Here is a 21,568-nt window from a genome sequence, read left to right as displayed (position 1 = left end):
GTAGAAATGTTTTAGATTGAGCACAGCATCGTGTAACTGTTTCAAACACAATCACACATTGTGTGCAAAAACGTGAAAATTTTGTTTTTATGAATTTTTTGTATTGTCTAGAATTAAGTGTTTTATTTTTTCAAAGGATTCCAAGGTAGTTGTGTTTGTGAATGTGTGAATTGCTTGTAGTGTTTTGACAAATGAGCTCTGTTTGTGCAAAAGCAATCTTAAATAACTGTAATTTTTTTTTAATACCTCAAATCACTCCCAAAGGTTGTATTTTGCTCTGAAAATCAGTTCAGAATCAAAATCAGAAAACAGATTTCTTGCTGCTCTGTTTGCTTCCATTGTTGTTGTAAACAAGTAGTCACCTGTGGGTTTTTTTTAATAGTGCTTACATCGTGATTGATGAGTTGACAATCAAGCAATTAAGTGTTTGGCGAGCTGACTTATGTATTGGCCAACTGGTCCATGGGTGTGGCATTTTGAATGGTAGTTTTTTTTTTTAAATGCAAACAAGTGACTTGTGAGATTCCTGTGTCTTAAGAATAGAACCCTGGACAGCGTGTTGCAAAAAGTGCCATGTTGAGTTGCAAATTGGGTGCAAAGCAGAAAATGTGTTTAGGGTTTTGGAGACTTGAGTGGAGGTTTGCTTTCTGAGTATCGGTCTCAACAATTGTGCTTCATGTGTAACTTTAGTGTGATAGCGATGATAAAAAATATCCATTTTTTTTAATTAAATGGTTCCCCTTCTTTTTTGCTGTGTACCTAAAAATAAATGTAAGCACAGAGCCCAGCTAGTGGCCCTACAGTCCAAGGTCGGCTTCCAAAACATTAGGTAGATCCAACTGGGTAGAAAGAATTAGCCCATGGCCAGAGAATGATGTGATTAAACTGCTAAGAAAGCACAAAGGGATACATATGAACATATAGTAGGTAGTGTATGAAGACGCATGCTATTATTATGAGCTGGGTGACCCTCAAGGAAAAGACAAATTGACATAAACCAAAGAAAATGAACTACTGGCTGAAATACAGTGAAATGTAAAAGATAAGAACGCCTGTTTGCTTTTTCTCCTACAGAATATGTTGTTCTCATACATAATCTTTTGTTCTTTTCCACTTCTTCTCTTTTTTAAAAAGTCATTTTTTTTAAATAGAATTAAATGCAAATTAGAGTGGAGCTGATTATCATATAAACGGCTGATGCCTAGAGGGGCCAGACACTCGCTTTATTTATTTATTTAGTCATATTTTTCACAGTTCCCCATACAACTGACTTTAATCAGTCCACACTTTCTTTTAAACACATAGGGGAACCAGGGACCAGTTGAAGCGATGCGTGTGCTTGAGTTTGTGTATGTAGGCAGCTTGGATTTGTGTTAGTGCGTGTGCTTATTAGAGCTGTGTGACCAAGAGTAGAGTGCCAGGCAAAGAGACCTGCAGCATAATTGCACCTTTGCAGCTTCATTAGCATCATGTCAACGGGCGCTGTGCATTGTTCAATAAGCTGCACGCCGCATGTTCATGTTGCATCATGTTGATAATCTTTCCCTGTTCACATTGAGGGCAATCACCTGTGAAGGTACCCATCTGGAACAACATCACAAAGCTCCATGATCTAATACTGAGCGGTGACTTCACACAGTGGAGGAGAGGCTTTTTATGGCATCTGGATTATGATGAAGTCAAACGCCAGTACAAGTGGTCTGATCTGATTTCACTGGGAAAGAGAGAAAAATTGTTCAGGCATTTACCCGGAACTAAGTGGTTGAAGGAATTACATTTGAAGAGGTTTATACCAAAAAAAAAGTAGAGAGTCTGATCATTGCACTCAAATCAGCAGAATTGAGAAATGACCTTGGAAAATCTGTGTTTGATGCTCATACTCATACTCTTTTTATCACAGTTTTTTCATCATTGGTTTTGAAAACAAAGCTAATTTTGCCAAAACATTAAATTCACACAACCACATACAGAAGAAGCAGAACGCCTTTGACATTTAGCAAAATGAAACAATTTTGTCACTGTATGGCACAAACAAGGTTGGAACAGAATCAAAATGAGGAAAGTGGTTTCTTGCTGCTCTGTTGGCTTCTATTTTTGTTGTAAACAAGAAGTCACCTGTGTTTATTTAATAGTGCTTACATCCTGATCGAGGAGTTGAAAATAAAAAGCAATTTAGTGTATTGGCCAACTGGTCCATGGGTGTGGCATTTTGAAAGGCAGTTTTTTGAAATGGTAAACAAGTAAGTTTATGTGAGATTCCAGTTTCTTAAGAATAGAACCCTGGGCAGTGTGTTGCAAAAAGTGCCATGTTGAGTGGAAAATTGGGTGCAAAGGAGATGATGTGTTTAGAGTTTTAGAGACTTGAACAGAGGTTGGCTCTGCGAGAGTCGGTCTCAATAGTTGTGCTTTATGTGTAATTTTAGTGTTTTAGCAATGAAACAATGAAAGAAACTGTAATATGTGAGAAATTAACTTTTCACTTGAGACAAGTCCCTGTATCTTAAGCAGCTAATCTATGCTAAACCTGCTTAAATGTGACTTCTGGCAGTACTCTGTGGTTTGACAAACAGTTTTTTTCATATGTACTATTTCTGACATCAAGTTTTTTTTTGTCCTTTGACATGGAAAGCCATTGATGCGCTCTGTTCTTACCATCTCAACTACTATAATCTGCAGTGTCCCAGAACAGTTTGCCCAGAACACAGCAGCGAGACTACCCACATCCCTAAAGAGACCATATTCTTCTTTTCTTGGTGTTCTTGCAGTTTATGCACAAATTACAAAATCCATCTGAACCCATCTATTTACATTTTTGGTGCTCATGAGTTTTGTATAGGGTGGAATGATTCACAATGTGGCCTTACAGAAAAATGTTTAAAAAATAAAAAAACTTTACTGTGCTGCTATGGTACCTCCTAACGGAACACCAACAGTGTTTTGGCTCGATGACCAGGAGAAGCTGCACCCTACACAGCACATTCTCAAATTAACTATGGTGCCCAAGTTGCTCCAGAGGCCATCTCAGCAACATCACATGGGATTCAATGCATTCTGCTTTTTAAAAAGATAGCCTACTGTCTCTCTCCTGCTGCCTTTCTCTCCTCCCTCCTTGTATCCCTGCGTGTGCTTGTTTTCAAGCCTTTTGTGTGTTTTCACTTCATCGTCCACTCTGCACCCCTGAATCTCTCCGTTCTGCAGTCTGGTCCTATAGGTACACTGAACTCTATATCAACAGCTTCTTCTATCTGCAGCCTCGGGCGCAGGGTATCGTGGGGGCAGATGGGGCTCTATGAGTCTTAATGTCTCAGGTATCTCTCTGCAGACACGCACACACACACAGACACACACACACAGACACAGGCAGAGATATATATGAACCCATTCCAATGCATAATTCAAGAAACTTCAAGCAATTGCAGGAACATCTGAGTACGTATATCCAGGCTGCCCTATGACCCCAGGTGCCTTTAATTCCCCATGCATTATTTCTGTTTTTCAAGAATGCCAGTAGTTACACCCCAAAGGACAGCATGTATGCGTGTGTATGTGTGTCTGTGCTTAAACTCATCACTCCCATCTCTGACTTTCAGCAGGGAGTACACAACCAGAGCATTGAAATGCCTCCATCTGCTTACCAGCACTAGGAACTCTAATAAGACTGGTGTGTTTGATGGGCAAAATAACACGGACCACTGAAACATAACATTAAATGCAGGCTTTTGATTTTCAAAAAACTGTAAAAGAGATATTAGAAGAAGGAGAAGTAATAGGCAGACGGATCAGCCTGGTGGAAATTATGAGCAATCAGAATAAAGTATTCTAATTTCAAACCCGAAATTGCATTGTGCCCAAACTGTTTGAATGCACACTTCAGGAAGGATTATTTTACAGCATTTAGGTCTTTACTAGCCATTTGCTCTGGTCAGAGGGTCAATAATACCGCAGCTACACTACGAAGGCAACACAGACAAAGACCACTACTTGCCATGCCAGTAAAGCATATTTGCCAAAAACATTTGCCTCCTCTGTACTATACTAAACTGGACTACAAAGAATATAATACATTTTTAAATTTCACAACACATGTCAAAAGTAGTAAATCCCCTCATTAGTTTCAGCTGTACAATTATGTCCAAAGTATTGATGCTACTGTGGAATACTGTTGAGGTAAATGGATAAAGTTTCTAAAACTGTTTGCTTGTACAAGGACTGTGTGAATTGAGACATGTATGTGGCTTAGCTGCTGAGTGGAAATTCTTTGGGAAAGTGGAGAGTATGACAAATAACAGAGAAGTATTGGCATATTGGTAGCATGCTGCAAAGTAAGCACCAAACCTGCAGGCACCACACCCCGTTGACCGCGCTGAATAGAAAGGAACTGAACTGAGCTAAATGTGAAAGTCACATAGAGAAAGACAAACAGATCTGAACAGACGGAGCTCAGACAGAGAAACCGCGGCACTACTGGGCTCCCTTTGCAATCACTTCATGTAGCTCTGCAGCAGAGAAGAGTGGGGACAGAGAGAAAAACAAGCTAAGAAGTAGTACTGCATGTAGGAAGGAGATTGACATGTTCAGGACAAAGACAGCTTAATGCACCAATGGTTTACAAGGATTAAGCTGTGTGCATATTATAGGATGATAGGAAACACCTGGGGCACCAATGACTATAATACAGAAAGGCAATGTGTAGAATCAGCTCCTGTATAAAGTGACCATTACATGGCAATTTGGTACTTCCTACAACAAAGCAAACCTTTTATTTTCATCACTTCATTCCCCTTTCATTTCTCTCTTTATCTCAATTAATGGAATGTGACGTTGTCAAATTAAATTACACCTCGTTGATGAGACGCGACACCAGTAATGGAGTGTCGAGGATTGTCTGAGTCTTCGACTGTCTCGATCCCCTTCGCTCATGCAACCTCTCATAACAGCATTTTATTGATTCATTTGTAGCAACTGCTGACATTTTGCCTAAGGTTTGTATTAGTAGTAGCTCCCAATTTTCTTCTAATGTGGCTGTATTACAATCCAATAGTCTCTAACCTGCCAAAAGCCCTTCTATAAGCACTGTCTCAATTTCCTTTCCTCTTTTCTCCTTTCCCCTTTTAACCTACCTTTTCTATAAGCTGGGTCCTGTGGGGTGGGGGGGTTGGGGGCACAGAGGAAAGACTGGAAGTAAGAGGGCGCACAACGCACAACTCAATTATACATCAAAGCACTTATGTTGGGGACACCGCGGAAGGGGGAGCTTAGAAGGGGTTGGTAGGAAGATGGTTCAGGACAAAAGCGGTTTCACTTGGATGAGGAGGGACCTTGGTGATGGTTTGTGGTATCCACCAGTTGTTGACTACAGGGAAAATAGTAGCCTGTTAAACTATGATATATGTGCCCTGTGCAAAGATGACATTTTGGGCTTCGACTTGGAGCTACACTAGAGGACAAGTCCATAAAGTGTCCAAAATGCAAAGGGTTAAAGCACCGGGGACATAAATGCCTAAATAAATATAATGGCCAATCGCCTATTTGATTTAGATTATTGTGTGTGTGTGTGTGTGTGTGTGTGTGTGTGTGTGTGTGTGTGTGTGTGTGTGTGTGTGTGTGTGTGTGTGTGTGTGTGTGTGTGTGTGTGTGTGTGTTTGTGTGTTGTTTGTGTGTGTGTTTGTGAGAGCTTGAGGTGGCAATAGAGAAAAGTTCAGACAAGCAGCCAGTAGATATAGCCAGTAGAACCATTATGTTAACAAGACAGACCAATATACCCATTGTCAGTCCCCCTCAGCTAGTCGGGCAAAAATCTGGTTTGTTCTAAAAGAGGAAGTGCCAAACAAGAAGCCATCAGAACCCCTAGAATGACAACCTGAAAATGCAGCAGAGATTTCAGAAAGATGTGACTTCAGATGAAGCTTCAACATCTGTTTGCCACCTTAATTAGTTTGAGAGGTGTTTGTTGTGGTTGTCATGTATGCCCGCTGCAACACAGCTCTGTGGGATATGAGGTGTAAATTGAACAGTAAAAGACATATTGTAACTTGCTTTTAACTAACAGATGAGTCCAAGTCAGTCGGGCTTTCTGAGGAAGAGAATACAAGATCCAAGTTAATCATATTCCACCCTACAGCAAGCTTTTGTATCTGTATAGCTCACTGTATAACAAGAAGGAGGGGAAACTGTTGGCAAGAGTAACAGCATTTCTTTAGTATTCCTATTCCTTTCTTCCTTACTTCTCTATAATGCATTATTTTTCTTTAATGCTATCTGACTACCATCTCAATTGTGGAAGTGACAGCCAAAACAGATTTGGGCAAATTGGAAGGGCTATAAAGCTCTATTAAGGAAAATCTAGCCACGGTCTGAGGAACATTGAGGGGGAGGTGCATATTGAGACACAGAGGAAGACAGACAGAAAGAATTGTTCAGGAATTTGCATAATGCCAAAATGGAGCCCTGGTGAGGTTGAAGGCACGCCTTGTAGCTCAACACATTTTTTCCACACGTTAATTTCTCTCTTCTTTCAGCAGAGACTTGTTCTCATAACGTTGGCGTCATACACACTGCAAAAAAGCGACTGTAACACTTTGTGATTATGTTTACGTGGGAGACAGAAAGGGAGATGATCACCGAGCTGCTGCAGAATATGGAGGGACTGACAAGATGCACAACTGTCTTCAATGTTAGCAAAACCTTGTCAGAATTCACAATTCTGCCAAGTGAGTGTTAGAGGGAAGGAGAGCGCCAAAGGCAGAGGGGGGTGGAGATGCAGGGGTGGGACACACACACATGAAAGAAAGGGAGAGAGGGAACGACAGGTTGATTTATTCAAAGAGTGAGGAGTGGGTGAATCAAACTTTAATGGCTTTTGGGAGTGCAAGCCGTTCTCTCTCCCCCTTCAATCCTGGCCCTCTCACTCAGTCTTTTCTTCCCGTACTAACCCCCCCCCCCCAGTCAGAAATACACTTTTCGATGGTCACTCACAAACACGAGCCTTAGCTTTTTTTTTTGACAGACAAATCTGCGCCCATCTCAGCGTAACACGCAAATCAAGGTGCTCTTCATGCTCAGTGGGATAAGGTAAATGACAGAAAGATAAAGAGAGGAAGAGGAGGTGATTTACCTTCACGAGTGGCAGCATATGTGATGCCCAGGCGCTGCTTGTTGCTTTAACCCGTGGACTGGAAAGGATGCGTGGAAAAAATTGTTCTACAGGCACGACATCCTCTCTGACAACTCAGTTAAGTTACCACTTGCCCTGAAAGGCTTACTAAAGTCCACAAATGATTCATCATTCATCAAGCTGTATGACTTCACTCACTCTGTCGAGAATGTGCCATCCACACATGAACCCAGTATATAGTATATATCTATAGTGACTATCTGCAGATGGGAATCTACACCTCCACACACAAACATACACACAGACAAAACAAATCATTGAATTGCAAAAACTGATGTTCAGGGGCTCTTTCTGCATGAAATATGTGAACACACAGCTGGTAAAACATCCAGGGCCTGTTAATAAACAGGCCATATGTACTGTATTTGTGTTGTATAAAAAATGGAGGAATAAGTGTAGGAGCTTAGATTAGTTTGTAGAGGATCGTGTGCTGTGTTCTCATCAGTGCTGTCAGACATAGTCACACGGGTAGCTGGAGAAAAGATCTAAAAAACTGAGCAGTTTACTGTTTCAACACTTCTTAAAGCACTTTCTTGGTAATTGTATTCATGGCTTTAGGAACAGCTTCTCATTTGCCATCGAAAACTGGAGAAAATGTGTGCTGCAAAATCTTCAAAAAGGATGTTTTTCTGAGAAACCCCCAACTTTTGCTTAGAATTGGGTTCTCGCACCAAATCTGTATTGGGGAAAGTTATAAATGGAGCCCGAGGTGAGTAAAATATTGACTGCTTCCCATTTAACCTTCTCACTTTATCCATTTTTTCTCCCTTTCTCCCTAAATCCCTCCCTATGGGGCTCAGGGTCTTAGTGTCAGGCAGAATTCTCTTTGAGGCCTGCGCCTGTCAACCAGCCACCACTCAGCTCAGTAACCACTAGATTCAATTACACTAGACCAGGAGAGGTGATACTGAAATCATTACAGGCTAAATCCAACTTCTAGGAGACAGTGTGTGTGTGTGTGTGTGTGTGTGTGTGTGTGTGTGTGTGTGTGTGTGTGTGTGTGTGTGTGTGTGTGTGTGTGTGTGTGTGTGTGTGTGTGTGTGTGTGTGTGTGTGTGTGTGTGTGTGTGTGTGTGTGTGTGTGTGTGTGTGTGTGTGTGTGTGTGTGTGTGTGTGTGTCAAAAAGAAGGCATGTGTTTGCCGGCTGTGTAGAAATTAAGTCACAAATATTTTATGACTGTAATTTCAAAATAAATGTATTCCACTATTCATTTTCCTTTAACATTCCAAGAGAACCTTGCAGCGACATTAGTCATCCACATACTGGAGGTGCTGCTTAAGAGCAGAAATGTCTGTTTGCAACCTGGTAAACAAATTACCTTTGGATGCTGTAACCTGCTGAGATACAGGGATAAAAGATTAGGGATTGAATTTCAGCTTTCAGAAGTGAAAAAAAGCTAAGAAGAAAAGGAATGGAACAGATTCATCTATGTTCCACCTGACAGCGACAGAGGGCACATCAAATAGCAGGTGCCTCTGTTTTGCTGCCAGAGCCCACATCAAGCAGTAAGCAGCTCATTCACAGGCGTAATAGGAGCTCTCAAATACACTCTGCCAATATTACCTCAAATATGAGTGCATTTGTGTGCGTGCGTGCGTGCGTGCGTGAAATGCTGTCATGCTATTCATCTCCAAATTGTTTGGAGGAAGTAGTAGCCGAAAGTTTGGGGCTAAAATCACGCTGGTTTGAATGCTTTGTTGTCATATTGCCTTTGAACGGTGGACCTTACTTACCAAACACACAATTATTCAACTCATAAATGTCACTGAGCCACATTACCTTTATTGGCAGTATACCACTAAAAAAATATTGAATTGAACACAAGTTAATTATAAATGTTTTAGGAACAAATAACCTCTGCTGAGGATTCATGTTACTATACTTTCATTGGGGGATTCTTAAATCAAACCAAATACAGAAACCTGTCCTGTATTTTTTTATCAGACCAGACTGAAGGGCTTCTCTTTCTCTAGATGTCTGGCTTTCCCCAGAGGGGTTGCCACCTTGGGCAGCCCTCCTCTATGACATCAGCCGTAGTTCATCAGAGCTTACTGTAGGTTAGAGAGGGACATTGAGATATGGCTGATAGAAAATAGCGGCTGAGGAGGGATTTGCTCACCTGCCTGACATACCTCAGAGGTAGTAAACAGATAAAGTTTGGATATCTTATCACCTGGAGCCTCTTGCCTGTCTGCCTGTTTGCCAATACATTTAATCCATCTATGTGCCGCATGAAAGCGCTGGTCTGAAGTCAGCTATACAAATCTCGTGTGCATCATTACTGCGTTATCGAAGGGAGGATTCCACTGCACTGTGTATCCACTGTAGGTTATGATGAATAGGAATAGGCAAGAGGATGTAAGAGGAGATGGAATTTAAATTGTGAAAAGCTACAAGTGGAGGGACCCAAAACCAAAAAATAAACTAAATTTTGCCTTGCTAAGATCGTAGGAAAACAAGTATGAATAATATCTGTAAATTAAGACGAAAACATGTGAGTTAAATGTGTATGATACACAAATGGCATCTAGAAAAGTGTGTTTTGTGCGTCTTTGTGTGTGTGAGACAGAAGACAACGCAAGACACAGGTATTTAAAATAGCAGTGTGTAAGAATAAGCAACATCTAGCGGGTGCATATTGCAACCAACTTGTGTCCAAGCTTGTAGGAGAGCTACAGTGGCAGACAAGTAAACATGAAAACACAAATGGCCCCATCTAGAGCCGGTGTTATGTTGGTCAATTCTGGGCTACTTTAGAAACATGGCATCCGGCTCCATGAAGAGGACCTGCTCTGTATGTAGACATAAACAGCTCATTCCTAACTAATGAAAACACAACAATTCTTTACTTCAGATGATTACACACTAATGAAAAGATACTAAATAATGTTATATTCCATTTCTGCCAATAGATGCCCCTAAATGCTACACACTGTTCCTCTAGGGTAGAGGAGACCGCAGAGGAAGAGAAGCAAAGGTTTACAGGTGACCAGAAGAACAAGAAATAAACTGTGTTTGTGGTTAGTGGCCGCATATGGAACAGCAGGAGATGGCACACACTGGGGAAACTTAAGAGAAGTTGTCAGTGCTGGCATTTTGATACTATCACAGTGGCCCTGACAGAGAGACCGGCTCTCAGTGGGGGAGTGTGGGGGTCAGGCAGCTGGGGGGGAGGTGTGTGTGCGAGTGTTTTGGGGGACGGTTGTTCTTTTAGCCATGGATGGTCCCACCGTTAGTCAGACAGCAGCTCTGTACTCCACAGACGCACACTCAAAACATTTTGTCGATAGAGGGCTTGCTAGATAGCAGGACTACGTGTCGCGCTTAGGGAATGTGAAAAACACTTCTCAGTATGTTGTACGCTCACTCCATCATCTCATGCAATAATGGATTTTGGTTGTGGCCCATCTGCTGTTCTATCAAAATATTATTTCTGGTGATAGCCTTCTCTCCTTGTATCCAGTCTCTGCTGCTGTCTGCCTGAGTGTGTGGATGCTGTAAATCTGGCCAGCTCATTAGCGCTGACAGAGGGAATGCTAGCAGCCCACCTGCTCCCCTTCACCCTCTTTATGGCTCTACAAATTAAAACGACATTTACACACACACTCTCCCCCGCTCTCCCTACTGCACTGCTCACCTTGCCGCTCACATTGCATCATCTGCTCACTGCTGAGCTGTGTCAGGCCCACCTCAATATACCTCCTCCCCTGACTATTCTACTGTTTCAACAACCCTAAAGCCCTTTGTGTAGTTTAATTTGGCTTCTGTCAATCTGTTGCATCTCCGTGTTAAATTCCATCATCTCTAGCTTTGTCTTTCTGTCATCCCTCTTACTACTCTGTCATCCTGCACATCCATCACTCTTTTCCATCTTATTCTGTGTGCTCAAGTTCAGCAGCACTATCTAGTTGTGCTGGTTGTACAACCTCCAGTTACTCTGGCATGTCCAGTGGGTGACGGCATGATGGAGTGATGCTGCAGCATGTTTGCTTTGCCCGCTAGGGTTCAGTTAGGGTCACAATAAAGGTAATGAGGCCATAAAAGTGCAGGAAGGTAAGTTGTGGGCAAACAGGATAAGAAGAAGATGGTAGAGGTGGAGAAAACATGGTACAAAGAGGAGCAAACTGACTACTAAATAGACATTGTTCCTCAAACTCCCTCTTCCAGGAGGAAGAAAAGGAAGGCTTTAATGAAGAACTTTCTGTGTACAGATTGGACTGTAAGCTGCATTGCAATTGCAACACAGAAAATATGAATGATTTTTTTGTGTCTCACTTATGAAGACAGTCACAATAACAACTAAGTTGATTTGTGATAAAACACATTCCACCTGCATTAGTCTCACTCTGTGCTCACATACACATGGTATTCATACTTCATGTTCACTGTTACAGGCTCCAGCTCTTTTCAGTGCAGAGAAATGTTGATGATACAAGACTCACTGCTGTGTCTAGTGTTTTAAAGAATCTGATCTATAGCCATGACACCCCTCAAATAAAAAAGCCTAAATTCTCTAAGCACAAGGAGGACAGGACTGACATGAGCAGTAATTCACTGAGTGATGCAAGGGAACTAACAATATGTTAGCGACTGAGGATCAAACACAGCTCTGTTTAATGGCTTTCTGGAAGCTAAACGGAAGCCTATTGTTTGCAGAGCTTGGAAAGTCTGCATGTGGACTATGAATGAGTCCCACACAACTGAGCAGCGGTTGCATTGGCCTGAGAGAACCTGGTGGGTGGTCTAAACAGCCTCGTCTTAACAGTCCTTCTTTCTCCCATTTATTTGCCTGACTTTATGGATTGAGGAGAGAAAAAGCCAGTGGCTTTGAAGATTTGGTGAAGACTCAGAAAGGGGTATGTGCTCAATATAAACAACACGATATGCGTTTGTGTGCGTGTGTTTGTGTGTGTGGATTTCAGCCCCTGTTTGAAGTCTTCCACTCCACTCTGGCAATTACTTCCATCAAGGATTAGATGAGGGAGAGGGCAAAGAGGAGAGAGGAAGATGGAGAGAAGTGAGAGCAGAGAAGGGAGGTAGCAGATTCAGGGAGAGGACAGAGAAGGGAGAAAAGAGATTGAGGTCTCCACTGCAGTGAATCAGTGAGTGTTTTTCTTCCCTATTGAAGGAGGCTGTGCACACTCTCTAAATATGAGCTAGAAGACAAATCCTCAAGTCATGGAAGACCACAGGTGCAGCTAAATGCAACCATTTCCTGGGCACTAGAGACTGAAAACACTATGAATTGTTGATGATCACCATAAGCTGGATGTAACAACCATGCAGTTACTGCCGTTATAACCTTGAGGTGAATTTCATAAAAGCAAACCACTGTTTCATCAAATAACTTTATAGTATATAACTGTGATATTATTGTAGTTTTTCTGCTGGCATCGTTGTTTTGAGAGCCATAAAACCAAAAAATGATATAGAAATTGAACATTTGATAGATTTTCATTGTCTGCAGGTAGAGGTGCATCACAACCACCTTGGATACATTAGGTTAAAAGGTTAAACAACTTTCTGTCAGCCTTACCTCTGGGATGTGGACGGTGTAAGGCTGCCCGTGGAAGACTGGCGCATTGTCGTTCACGTCTCCAATCTGGATGTTTACCGTGTCTTTGACCACCTGAGGGAAGAAACACCTTGGTAAAACTGTTCCAAAGCCTCCTCCACACGTTACTTGTCAGAGAACTGCACTCTAATGGGTATTAGCCACAACAAACCAAGACTCAGAGTGAAAGAAAACAGGGAGTGTGTGATAGATTACCAACGGGGGAGAGTAGGTTTAACGTCAGTGTGTTTCAGTAAATAAAGAGTGAGACAGGTGTCAGAATGATTACATGTGAGAAGGAGAAAAATAATGACGTGAATGAAAGCAAGGGACTGACAGGGAGACGAACTGAGAGAGAAAAGGTCTCTCTGTGTCATTTGGTCAGGCTATATCCACAGTGTAAATCTCTCTCTTACCTCTTGAATGTCACTCACGTAGAATTCGACCTGCATCTCTGACTTGGTCTGTTGGAGACAGAGATCAGCATAAACATGTGGTGCAAAAGAGCAGTGGGGGAAAGCATTAAAAGACACAGAAGAGCCACTCTGAACTCATAACCCCTCCTTTTCATCCCTCCCCGCTAAAGAGTATTAGAATTTCCTCTGCTCTTTCATCATTTGATAATTTACATTCCATCTCCTATTTTCAAAATTGTCCCGAGCGTCTTTTCTTTTATATAATGCATTTGCTTTGGTAATGTGTAAGCGTGTGTGTGTGTGTGTGTGTGTTTGTTTGGTGTGCATACCTCACGGTCCAGCTGCTGTCGGAGCCAGACCACGCCTGTGTCTTTGTTCACAGAAAAATACCTCATGGCCTCTTCTCCTGAAACACCGTACATGAGAGGTTCCCCCTCAGGATCAGTAGCCTTCAGTTGGGCCACAGAAGAACCTGCCAAACAGAGAGTCAAAGGTCAGCGGTCTCACAGGGTCAAAGGTCAGAGTGTCTAACAAGATCTTTGATTGGTTATGAGACCTCACTAATCTAAAGATCAATAGATTGCAAATACACTACAAATCAGTAGATAGCCTAGATTTTCCATTACTGAGCCACATGAAGTGTGTTTGTTTTATATGAAACATTGTTCTGAAAATAACCCACAAATTACACAGAAATAAAAAGGAAGAAAACAAGTTGACCTGCAGGGTGAAGGCAAAGATTGATGTTATAACAACTTGCTCCTCCACTAAACTAAAGTCATGTGGGTACAAAAAGCTGCATTTTCATGTAAACGATAAAGAAGGCGTAACAACACACACATACAAACCCACTAGCCTGTGCGAGGGTAGACAGGAGGAAAGGGTTTTTAATTGGAGCTGCAGTGGTTCACAGACTTCATTTGTCACAGACACTAGAGCTCAGACAGGCTGGCTAATCAAACCTAGAGGTGGTGCGCCATTAGGCCGGCTAACCCACCATGCTGGACGGATGTGTCAAGAAGGGTAACGTGAAGGGTTAGGAAGGGCATGGAGGACAGCGTGGAGAACCATGAACGCAGAGGGTCAAGGCTCATTACCGTCCGTGGTAAAACTGCTGGGGAAGGGTATTGTGATGCGTTGAAGGGGAGGGTATGCTGATATCAGTCACACACAATGGACCCCGGCGGTTATGAATATGTATCATGTTTTCTTCTGACTCAAAGAACACTCACCTACAACATACATACAGCTTAAATGTAGGCACACATTTACAAGTTCATCAAGTAGAGATTAAACTGTAGTTCTGAAGACATTCCATTGACCTGAAGTCGTCACCGAGTCCTGGACCTTTGTTGCAGAAACAAATAGAATCAGACATTCATGCAGTTCGCTTTATCTTACTCATTGACATCCTAGAGAGAGGAAACAGGGACCCCCAGTAGGGTTAGACACTGTCCATGGTGCTGAACTGTAGTCATGTAGTCCTTTTATCTAAATAGAAACAAGATGTATATGAGTTCATGGACGAAAGACTAAATCCAGATCTCACACACACACACACACACACACACACACACACACACACACACACACACACACACACACACACACACACACACACACACACACACACACACACACACACACACACACACACACACACACACACACACACACACACATTCTCTCTCCCTACCTACTACAGGTACTCCGTCAGACAATAGAGGTTAAGCCAAACTAAATCAAGCCTGTCGCTTGTGCACCAAAAAGCTTAACACAACGACCAATTAGGCTTCACAATCACACACCCCTCTAGGTTTATTAATACACCCCATTTTCCTATGAAAGGGTGGGAAAAATGACTAATTAATATAACGATTTATGAACCCCTCTCATTGCTTCTAATGAGATTTATGCAAATTCAGCTGCTTTCAATATGAGTTATAATTTGGTTGAAGACGGTGCAAATTGAGCATTTTACCTCATAGTCATCAATAATAACTGATTTTTTTCCCCCTCCTCCTTGCGGCCCTCTCGGCTGTGGAGGAATTGTCTGCTTCATGTGGGGAGACGTACACCCGAGCGAAGGGTAACAAATGAATGATAACCAAATCATTTGAAACTAAGACTATGTATGAGAGCCACAGTCTTCCGGAAGATTAACTTCTTCAGTGGAAAAAACGAAGCAAAGTAAGACCAAGTCATTAACCATATGGGTTCGATTATCTGGCCCATGTGCTGGACTGGAGGCTAGAATATGCCGACATCTGCTGAATCAGTCTGCAGTGGAATATTATTTAGTTAAGATTAGGTACTGTACTATATGTATGAATCAACTCCAATTTCTATTCATCTTCTACGAATGCGTTTCATTGGATTCATTGTTTTTAAAGCTTGCCCGAAGTAACATGTCTTAACAAAGCATTATGTATGAAAATAACTAACTTTGTATTCAAAAAACAGAGTAGTCTGAGGTAAAGGAGGACCGACATTTCTATGCTTGTGTGACAATGTTTTTTAATTTGAATTTGAATAAATAACGAGGATTAATTATCCTCAAATATATGACAGACAGAAGATTTGGTTGCCTATCTGGGATTTTTGGGGGGTTGTGGCTTAATTGAATTTCATGATTAAAGTCAGGATTAGGTGCGGTTGAGGTTTACATTTTAGTCTTAGGGTAAGTATTTGGGTAAAGGGTTCTGGGAAGATTCAGAATTCAAATGAGCTAAGGGTACTGAGGTATTGACGGTCGAGGTTGGTTATAGCATTGTTGTTGTAAAAAGGTATTAGGTATAATGTGTGTGTACAGTGTAGGTATCCTTCTAGTGCTTATCTGTAACACTGTGGCACCAAGCCCTTTCCCTGACAAATGATGCTATTTAGCACCAAGTGATGCCAGTATTACTGTTATGAATGATACAGTGCACATTAACATTGGCCCTCCCCTTCTCCTCTACTCTGCAACACTGCTCTCATGACAAGAGCGATGGGCTGGAGGACCATCTCTCTACCTCACCTTTCTCTCCCATTGTCCCCTGAATACTGAATCCTTCAATTTTCCTTCTGCATTCTGACAGTAAGGTCAAACCAGAACGTCCAAAAGCGGAGCTACATGCAACACACCAAGGTAAGCTTAAGACATCTGCCAAACCAGAACCGTTTAGAGATGCGTGGCCTCCTTAAGGTTAATAAAACATTTGGACATACTCTGTGATAAGAAGGATACCAGAATACAAGCACAGTTTTACCGAGCCTCTTAAAATCCTAAACAAAAAATGGATTGAATGCACAGGATATAATGCATGAGTACAACTTTCCAATTAATGTACTTATGCAGCTCATATAGATGTGATCTATAATGTTTAATGGAAAGACGCCAATATAGAACACATAACTGGTTTCCTAATATGGTTCTACTTTGACGATACTTCAGGGGAAATCTAAAGAAAAAATTGAAAGCATTTAGGCTTAAATTGAGGCGAGATATATTGCGTTCACAAGAATGAGTCGGACATCCTGAAAACATAAAGCCTCGGGACACGGCTGTCACCTGCACAGGCATAAAAAAATGAGGCATAGCAGAACGAGAGTTAAGAGAGTTAATAGGAAGAGGTGCAGAGGAGGTGACACATTTAATGTATTTTGACTTAAGTTACAAATACAATGTATGTAACCAAAGCTAGAGTAGGACTTCTGCATTAAGACAAAACATTGTTTCACTGTGGCACGGCCATAAAATATACAAACTGACAAAGTCTGGAGACGCAGGAGAGTGAAAGTGAGGGGGAAGAGAAGAAGAACAGTAGGAGGACTTGCTAACCTATACACAGCAGCGGCAGCACGTTTTACTCAGCCCAATCTTTTAGGAAAAAGCAAGGGAGCCAATGGGGGCGCTAAATCAGCCTCTGGAGGACATCAATCCCTGCTGGATCGATGGGAGTCGCGCGCGTTAGACAGGGACTAGGCTCGGCCCTGCCTTGGGGCCTCAGGACGGAGAAAGAAAAAAAAGAGGCTATAGGCCAAAGCCCTGTTTATTATGTTGGTGACATCTTCAGACCTCTCGTTCATCTGAGCGCTGATTCAGTGAGACAGCCACTGTCAGGACTGCAATTTCACGCATGTTGTGAATTATAGCTTTGAATTTTATGGTGCACAGAGGCTCAATGGGTATATGGGTTCAGTACGCTATCGACAAAAAGAGCAGCAGAAAAAAAAAAAAAAAAAAAAAAGATACCTCACAACAAAGTAGAGAGATGACTGACGGAGGACAGGTCAGAGGGATCTTGATCTTTACCTGCTTGGTATAAATACTTGATGAATTGTCTTGAGGCAGGGCCAGCGAGCCTCGGGGTCATCCAATCAGTAGGCTGATGAGTCAGTATGATGCCACTCATGTTACGGCGTTGTCTCTCCACTGACAAAGAGAGCCTTCAAACACATCAGCAACACCGAGCTGAAGCCTTGCTGCCTCCCATCAATCACTCTCATCAAAAATTCACACAGGCAAACACTGTCTCCAGCTAACTGGCAGCAGGAGCTCATTCAGAACATTGTCTGTATTTTGTCCCCCTACTTTATAGTGCAGGGTTTGTCACTTTATGGATGACCATGTGCAGATAACAGAAGCTGTAATGGAAAGCCTTCACATCTGTCACACAGATGAGTTGTGATTATAAGAGTGTGAATCTAAACCTTTGATAGCTTTCAGCAGCAGATCAGGCCTGGGATAAAAGGAGTGGGAAGTGCTACAAAGGGAGCACTTTCAACCAGGTCCTCCTAATTGACTTTGCGCCATTATAACAAAATAGGTCAGTTTCTTATACACCACTAATACAGAACGCGAGTGTGTGTTGGCATCTGCTTGATTCCATGCACTGAAGGATCTATACAACATATAGATGTTGAACTTGTAGGGAGGCAGAAATACCACTTTACTTTTATTATAATGAGAAACAAGAAAACGGCCCTTTACTTTGGCCATTACAGAGCACAAAAATATGAGCGCTGTATTTTACTTAATTACTGAAGATTGGAACTGTATGCTGCATATTTGTGTTGATCAGGCAGAATATACCTCTGCAGTCATACCAATGTATAACCCCCACTTTTCAGTCACTTCATATGAAGCCCTTCCATTTACGAGTCAGATTCCATCAGGGGAATTTAAGTCATTGTTACAGGCTCATCCTTTTAAGAGATCTCTTGCGGGCACATGCATTAACTTGCACCCTCACCTCCAGTCAAACAAACGACAAATTAAACTTTCTTCTTTGTCTTCACAGATGGGAGAAGATGGAAAGGAGTGGAAATGAACTCATCACCGCTTTCTTTGCCAGCGGTGCCGTGTGCTGCGTTAATGTCTAGAGATTCCGGTATCTTCCGGGAAGCCAGTTGAATGTGGAAATAAATTGTGGCCAGAAACTGAGTGCTTGGACCTCTATTTCCATACAAAGAGGGGTGTATTTGTTCAGGGGGCATATTTTATTGAGGAAAAGAGGATGCATGCAGATTTAGTCCATTGGGGTTTTTTGTTTTTAGTTTATTTAGTATACAGTTTGTTTCCCTGTAGGATGAAGACAGCCATGGAGAGTGTCGGTAAATTCCTTTCCTCAGGGAGGTCAATTAGACAGCCAGCAATAAAAAAAAAGATGGAAAGAAAGAAAAAGCTCACTGATTATGTTTGCATGTCTTTGTGTACAAAAAACCAAATGCAATATATTCTCAAATTGACACAGCTGCTGCAGATTAGTACAATTTACTTATCCAATAATGGGTATAAATTACAACTGTTGTTCTTCAAAAAGGGAGTTTTATTTGTCGTTCCGAACAAAGCTACTTTATCTCACAGAAATCCTTACATTTTAATAGCTCCTTTGAAACAAGACATTTACAAAATTCTATCTTATTTTCTCTACTTTTCACTGGCCTTCTCTCCTTTGTATGTGTGCGCGGGTGTGTACATGAATGTGTGTGTGTTTGTGACATCAATAACCATGATGGGGAAGAGCGCGGAAGACAAATAGTGCCTGGAGTCTGGCTTTAAGTGACTCCTGTGTTTCAACAACACACACCGCCAGAGTCCTTGGGAGGCCGTGTATTAATCCAACAGATTTATGACTAAATCTGTCACGGATGGGAGGAGAACACCCTCTGCCTTTCCTTTAGCCATTCCTGTGAGAAATACACACACACACACTAAATGTGTGTGTGTGTGTGTGTGTGTGTGTGTGTGTGTGTGTGTGTGTGTGTGTGTGTGTGTGTGTGTGTGTGTGTGTGTGTGTGTGTGTCTACACAGCCTTTAAATGAACAGATTGTTCTCACAAACCCTGTTCAAAAAGTGTGTAAAACACTGATATGAGTTGGCACACAGACACATATTTACTGTATATAATGTGCATTTAGTCTATATTTACTATAAGTGTCCATGGCTGTCTGAAAACAAAAAGGTTTATGTATCTGTAGCTTAAAATCAGAAATCACTGAGCTTTAACCTTGTGAAAAACAGAACAAAGCAAGGTCTGCAGTCTGTTTTGTTTTGTTCCCCTAAGCTGGCAGAAAAGAGGCATCAAGGGATTCCTGTGAAGCTGTATAATGTTGTATGTCATTAGAAACTATACTACAAAAACATTAAGAGTATACTTTAAAGGCAAAGTAAAGCACTGTTTTTGCACTGCAAAAAATACATTAGGTTATCACAGTATATTTGAAGCTGACTCTGCTGTCCAGATATGGATCATTCATTTGCACCGCATACAATGAGAGCGATCCTGCTCGGTCCAAAGAGAACTAAGAAGGACGATGCGTATGATTGGATGTCCGGCTCAGGAATGGGCTTTCTAATACACCCAAATGGTGAAATGATGAAAACACTGAGTGACAAGGCTGTGACTAACCAATCACATCGCCAAAGCCGGAGGACAGTGAAGGACATTAGCGGACAGTCATCCCACACATTGGTGAGGAGCGGCGGACCTGTCACTGCAGATTCACACGCAGCTCCGCTCACTCTCCGATCGCACAGGATAGCTCTTTGCTCGTGCCATTTTCTATTCCATCCCATCTCAGTATTGCTCTTCACCCCGCTCTCTCTCCCTCTCTTTTGTTTTTGTCATCCACTCGTCACGCTCCGTCCTGCTTGTGGAGGCCAGACAGAGGGACACAGACAGCACTGATAGGAGTGGACAGGTGGCTGTGTGCTACTGGAGCGACGGCTGAGCCAGTCGGGCCCGTCTTTGTCACAAAAGCAACCGCCCGCCCGAAACACACACGCATACACCCCAAACCGTACCACTTCTGTCAACATGCCAAAATGTCCATCAACACTGGCACTTTGTTACGCCTGCCCAATTCTTTCCTTTTCTTTTCTGTCTTGCTCTTTTCATCCAATTTTGCTGCTCACCTCTGTTTTTAATCCCGTTCTTATTCTGTTTTTTGCCTCCTCTCTTTCACCCTCCATACACTCCCTCTCTGCAGCACTGGCCCGCTGCTGACCTCACCAGGGCTGACTATTACCTGAGAGTGAGCTAAATCATGGTCGGGTAATGGAACATGCCACCTTCATTGTGACGCAACACACACACACACACACACACACACACACACACACACACACACACACACACACACACACACACACACACACACACACACACACACACACACACACACACACACACACACACACACACACACACACACACACACACACACACACACACACACACACACACACACACACACACACCTCTCCCTTTTGGCCTTTCCCCTTTTCTCTCCCGTTTACATGTTTATCATTTGGCCCGTGTGTTACTGAAATATAGGGCTGGTGTTGTTTCTGTCAGCCCTGCGGATGTAGATGGGGATGTTGGGGAATGGAAGGAGACGGGGCTGAGGGAACTCAGAGTTGACCTCCAGTCCTGGCTGTCATTGGAAGGGAGAGTGTGGAGTATTGCCTCAGAAAACAAGGGCTCCTTCTCCTGACAAATATAGCTATAACGAATACGTGAGCGCTCAGAGAAACAGCTAGTGGTTTCCCTGTTTTGGACGAGGGCGAGGAAAAGGGCAGGGATGTATCTGCAAGGCACAGGGACAATTTCATGTGACTATACCTTCAGATTTGAACTGTTCGTCGGGTTTATTAAAAAATACATGACAGCAATTTTAGTACAGTCTATTGTCTGACCAACCTCTTGTCACCTAACAGTGTGGTTCCATTAAATTAAACTAAAGAGACCACAAAGCTCCAAAAACGCATGTTCTTTGAAAATTCACAAGATCTTATCCACATTAAACATTAATGTTAAAATTTTTATTTTCAGTGATAATACTACAGCACACAATCAGAATATCTTTCACCCTCCCTGAATACGAGAGAGAGGACACAATACCATTGCTTCTGCATTTTAATATGCCTATAAAAAT

At 42.2% G+C, this 21,568-nt stretch overlaps 1 protein-coding gene across 1 annotated transcript in view; it reads right to left on the bottom strand.

Moving 5' to 3' along the window:
- Positions 1 to 21,568, bottom strand: part of LOC129091999 (cadherin-23-like) — a 127,156-nt gene that overhangs the window by 74,713 nt on the left and 30,875 nt on the right. Inside the window, 3 exon segments of the mRNA XM_054599740.1 lie at positions 12,711 to 12,803; positions 13,145 to 13,192; positions 13,474 to 13,616. Of these exon segments, the coding sequence (XP_054455715.1) occupies positions 12,711 to 12,803; positions 13,145 to 13,192; positions 13,474 to 13,616 (284 nt within the window).

This window comes from Anoplopoma fimbria, chromosome 6 (genome assembly GCF_027596085.1).
Source record: "Anoplopoma fimbria isolate UVic2021 breed Golden Eagle Sablefish chromosome 6, Afim_UVic_2022, whole genome shotgun sequence".
In the NCBI taxonomy this organism is placed as follows: Eukaryota; Metazoa; Chordata; class Actinopteri; order Perciformes; family Anoplopomatidae; genus Anoplopoma; species Anoplopoma fimbria.
This window is presented reverse-complemented; position numbering and strand designations above follow the sequence as displayed.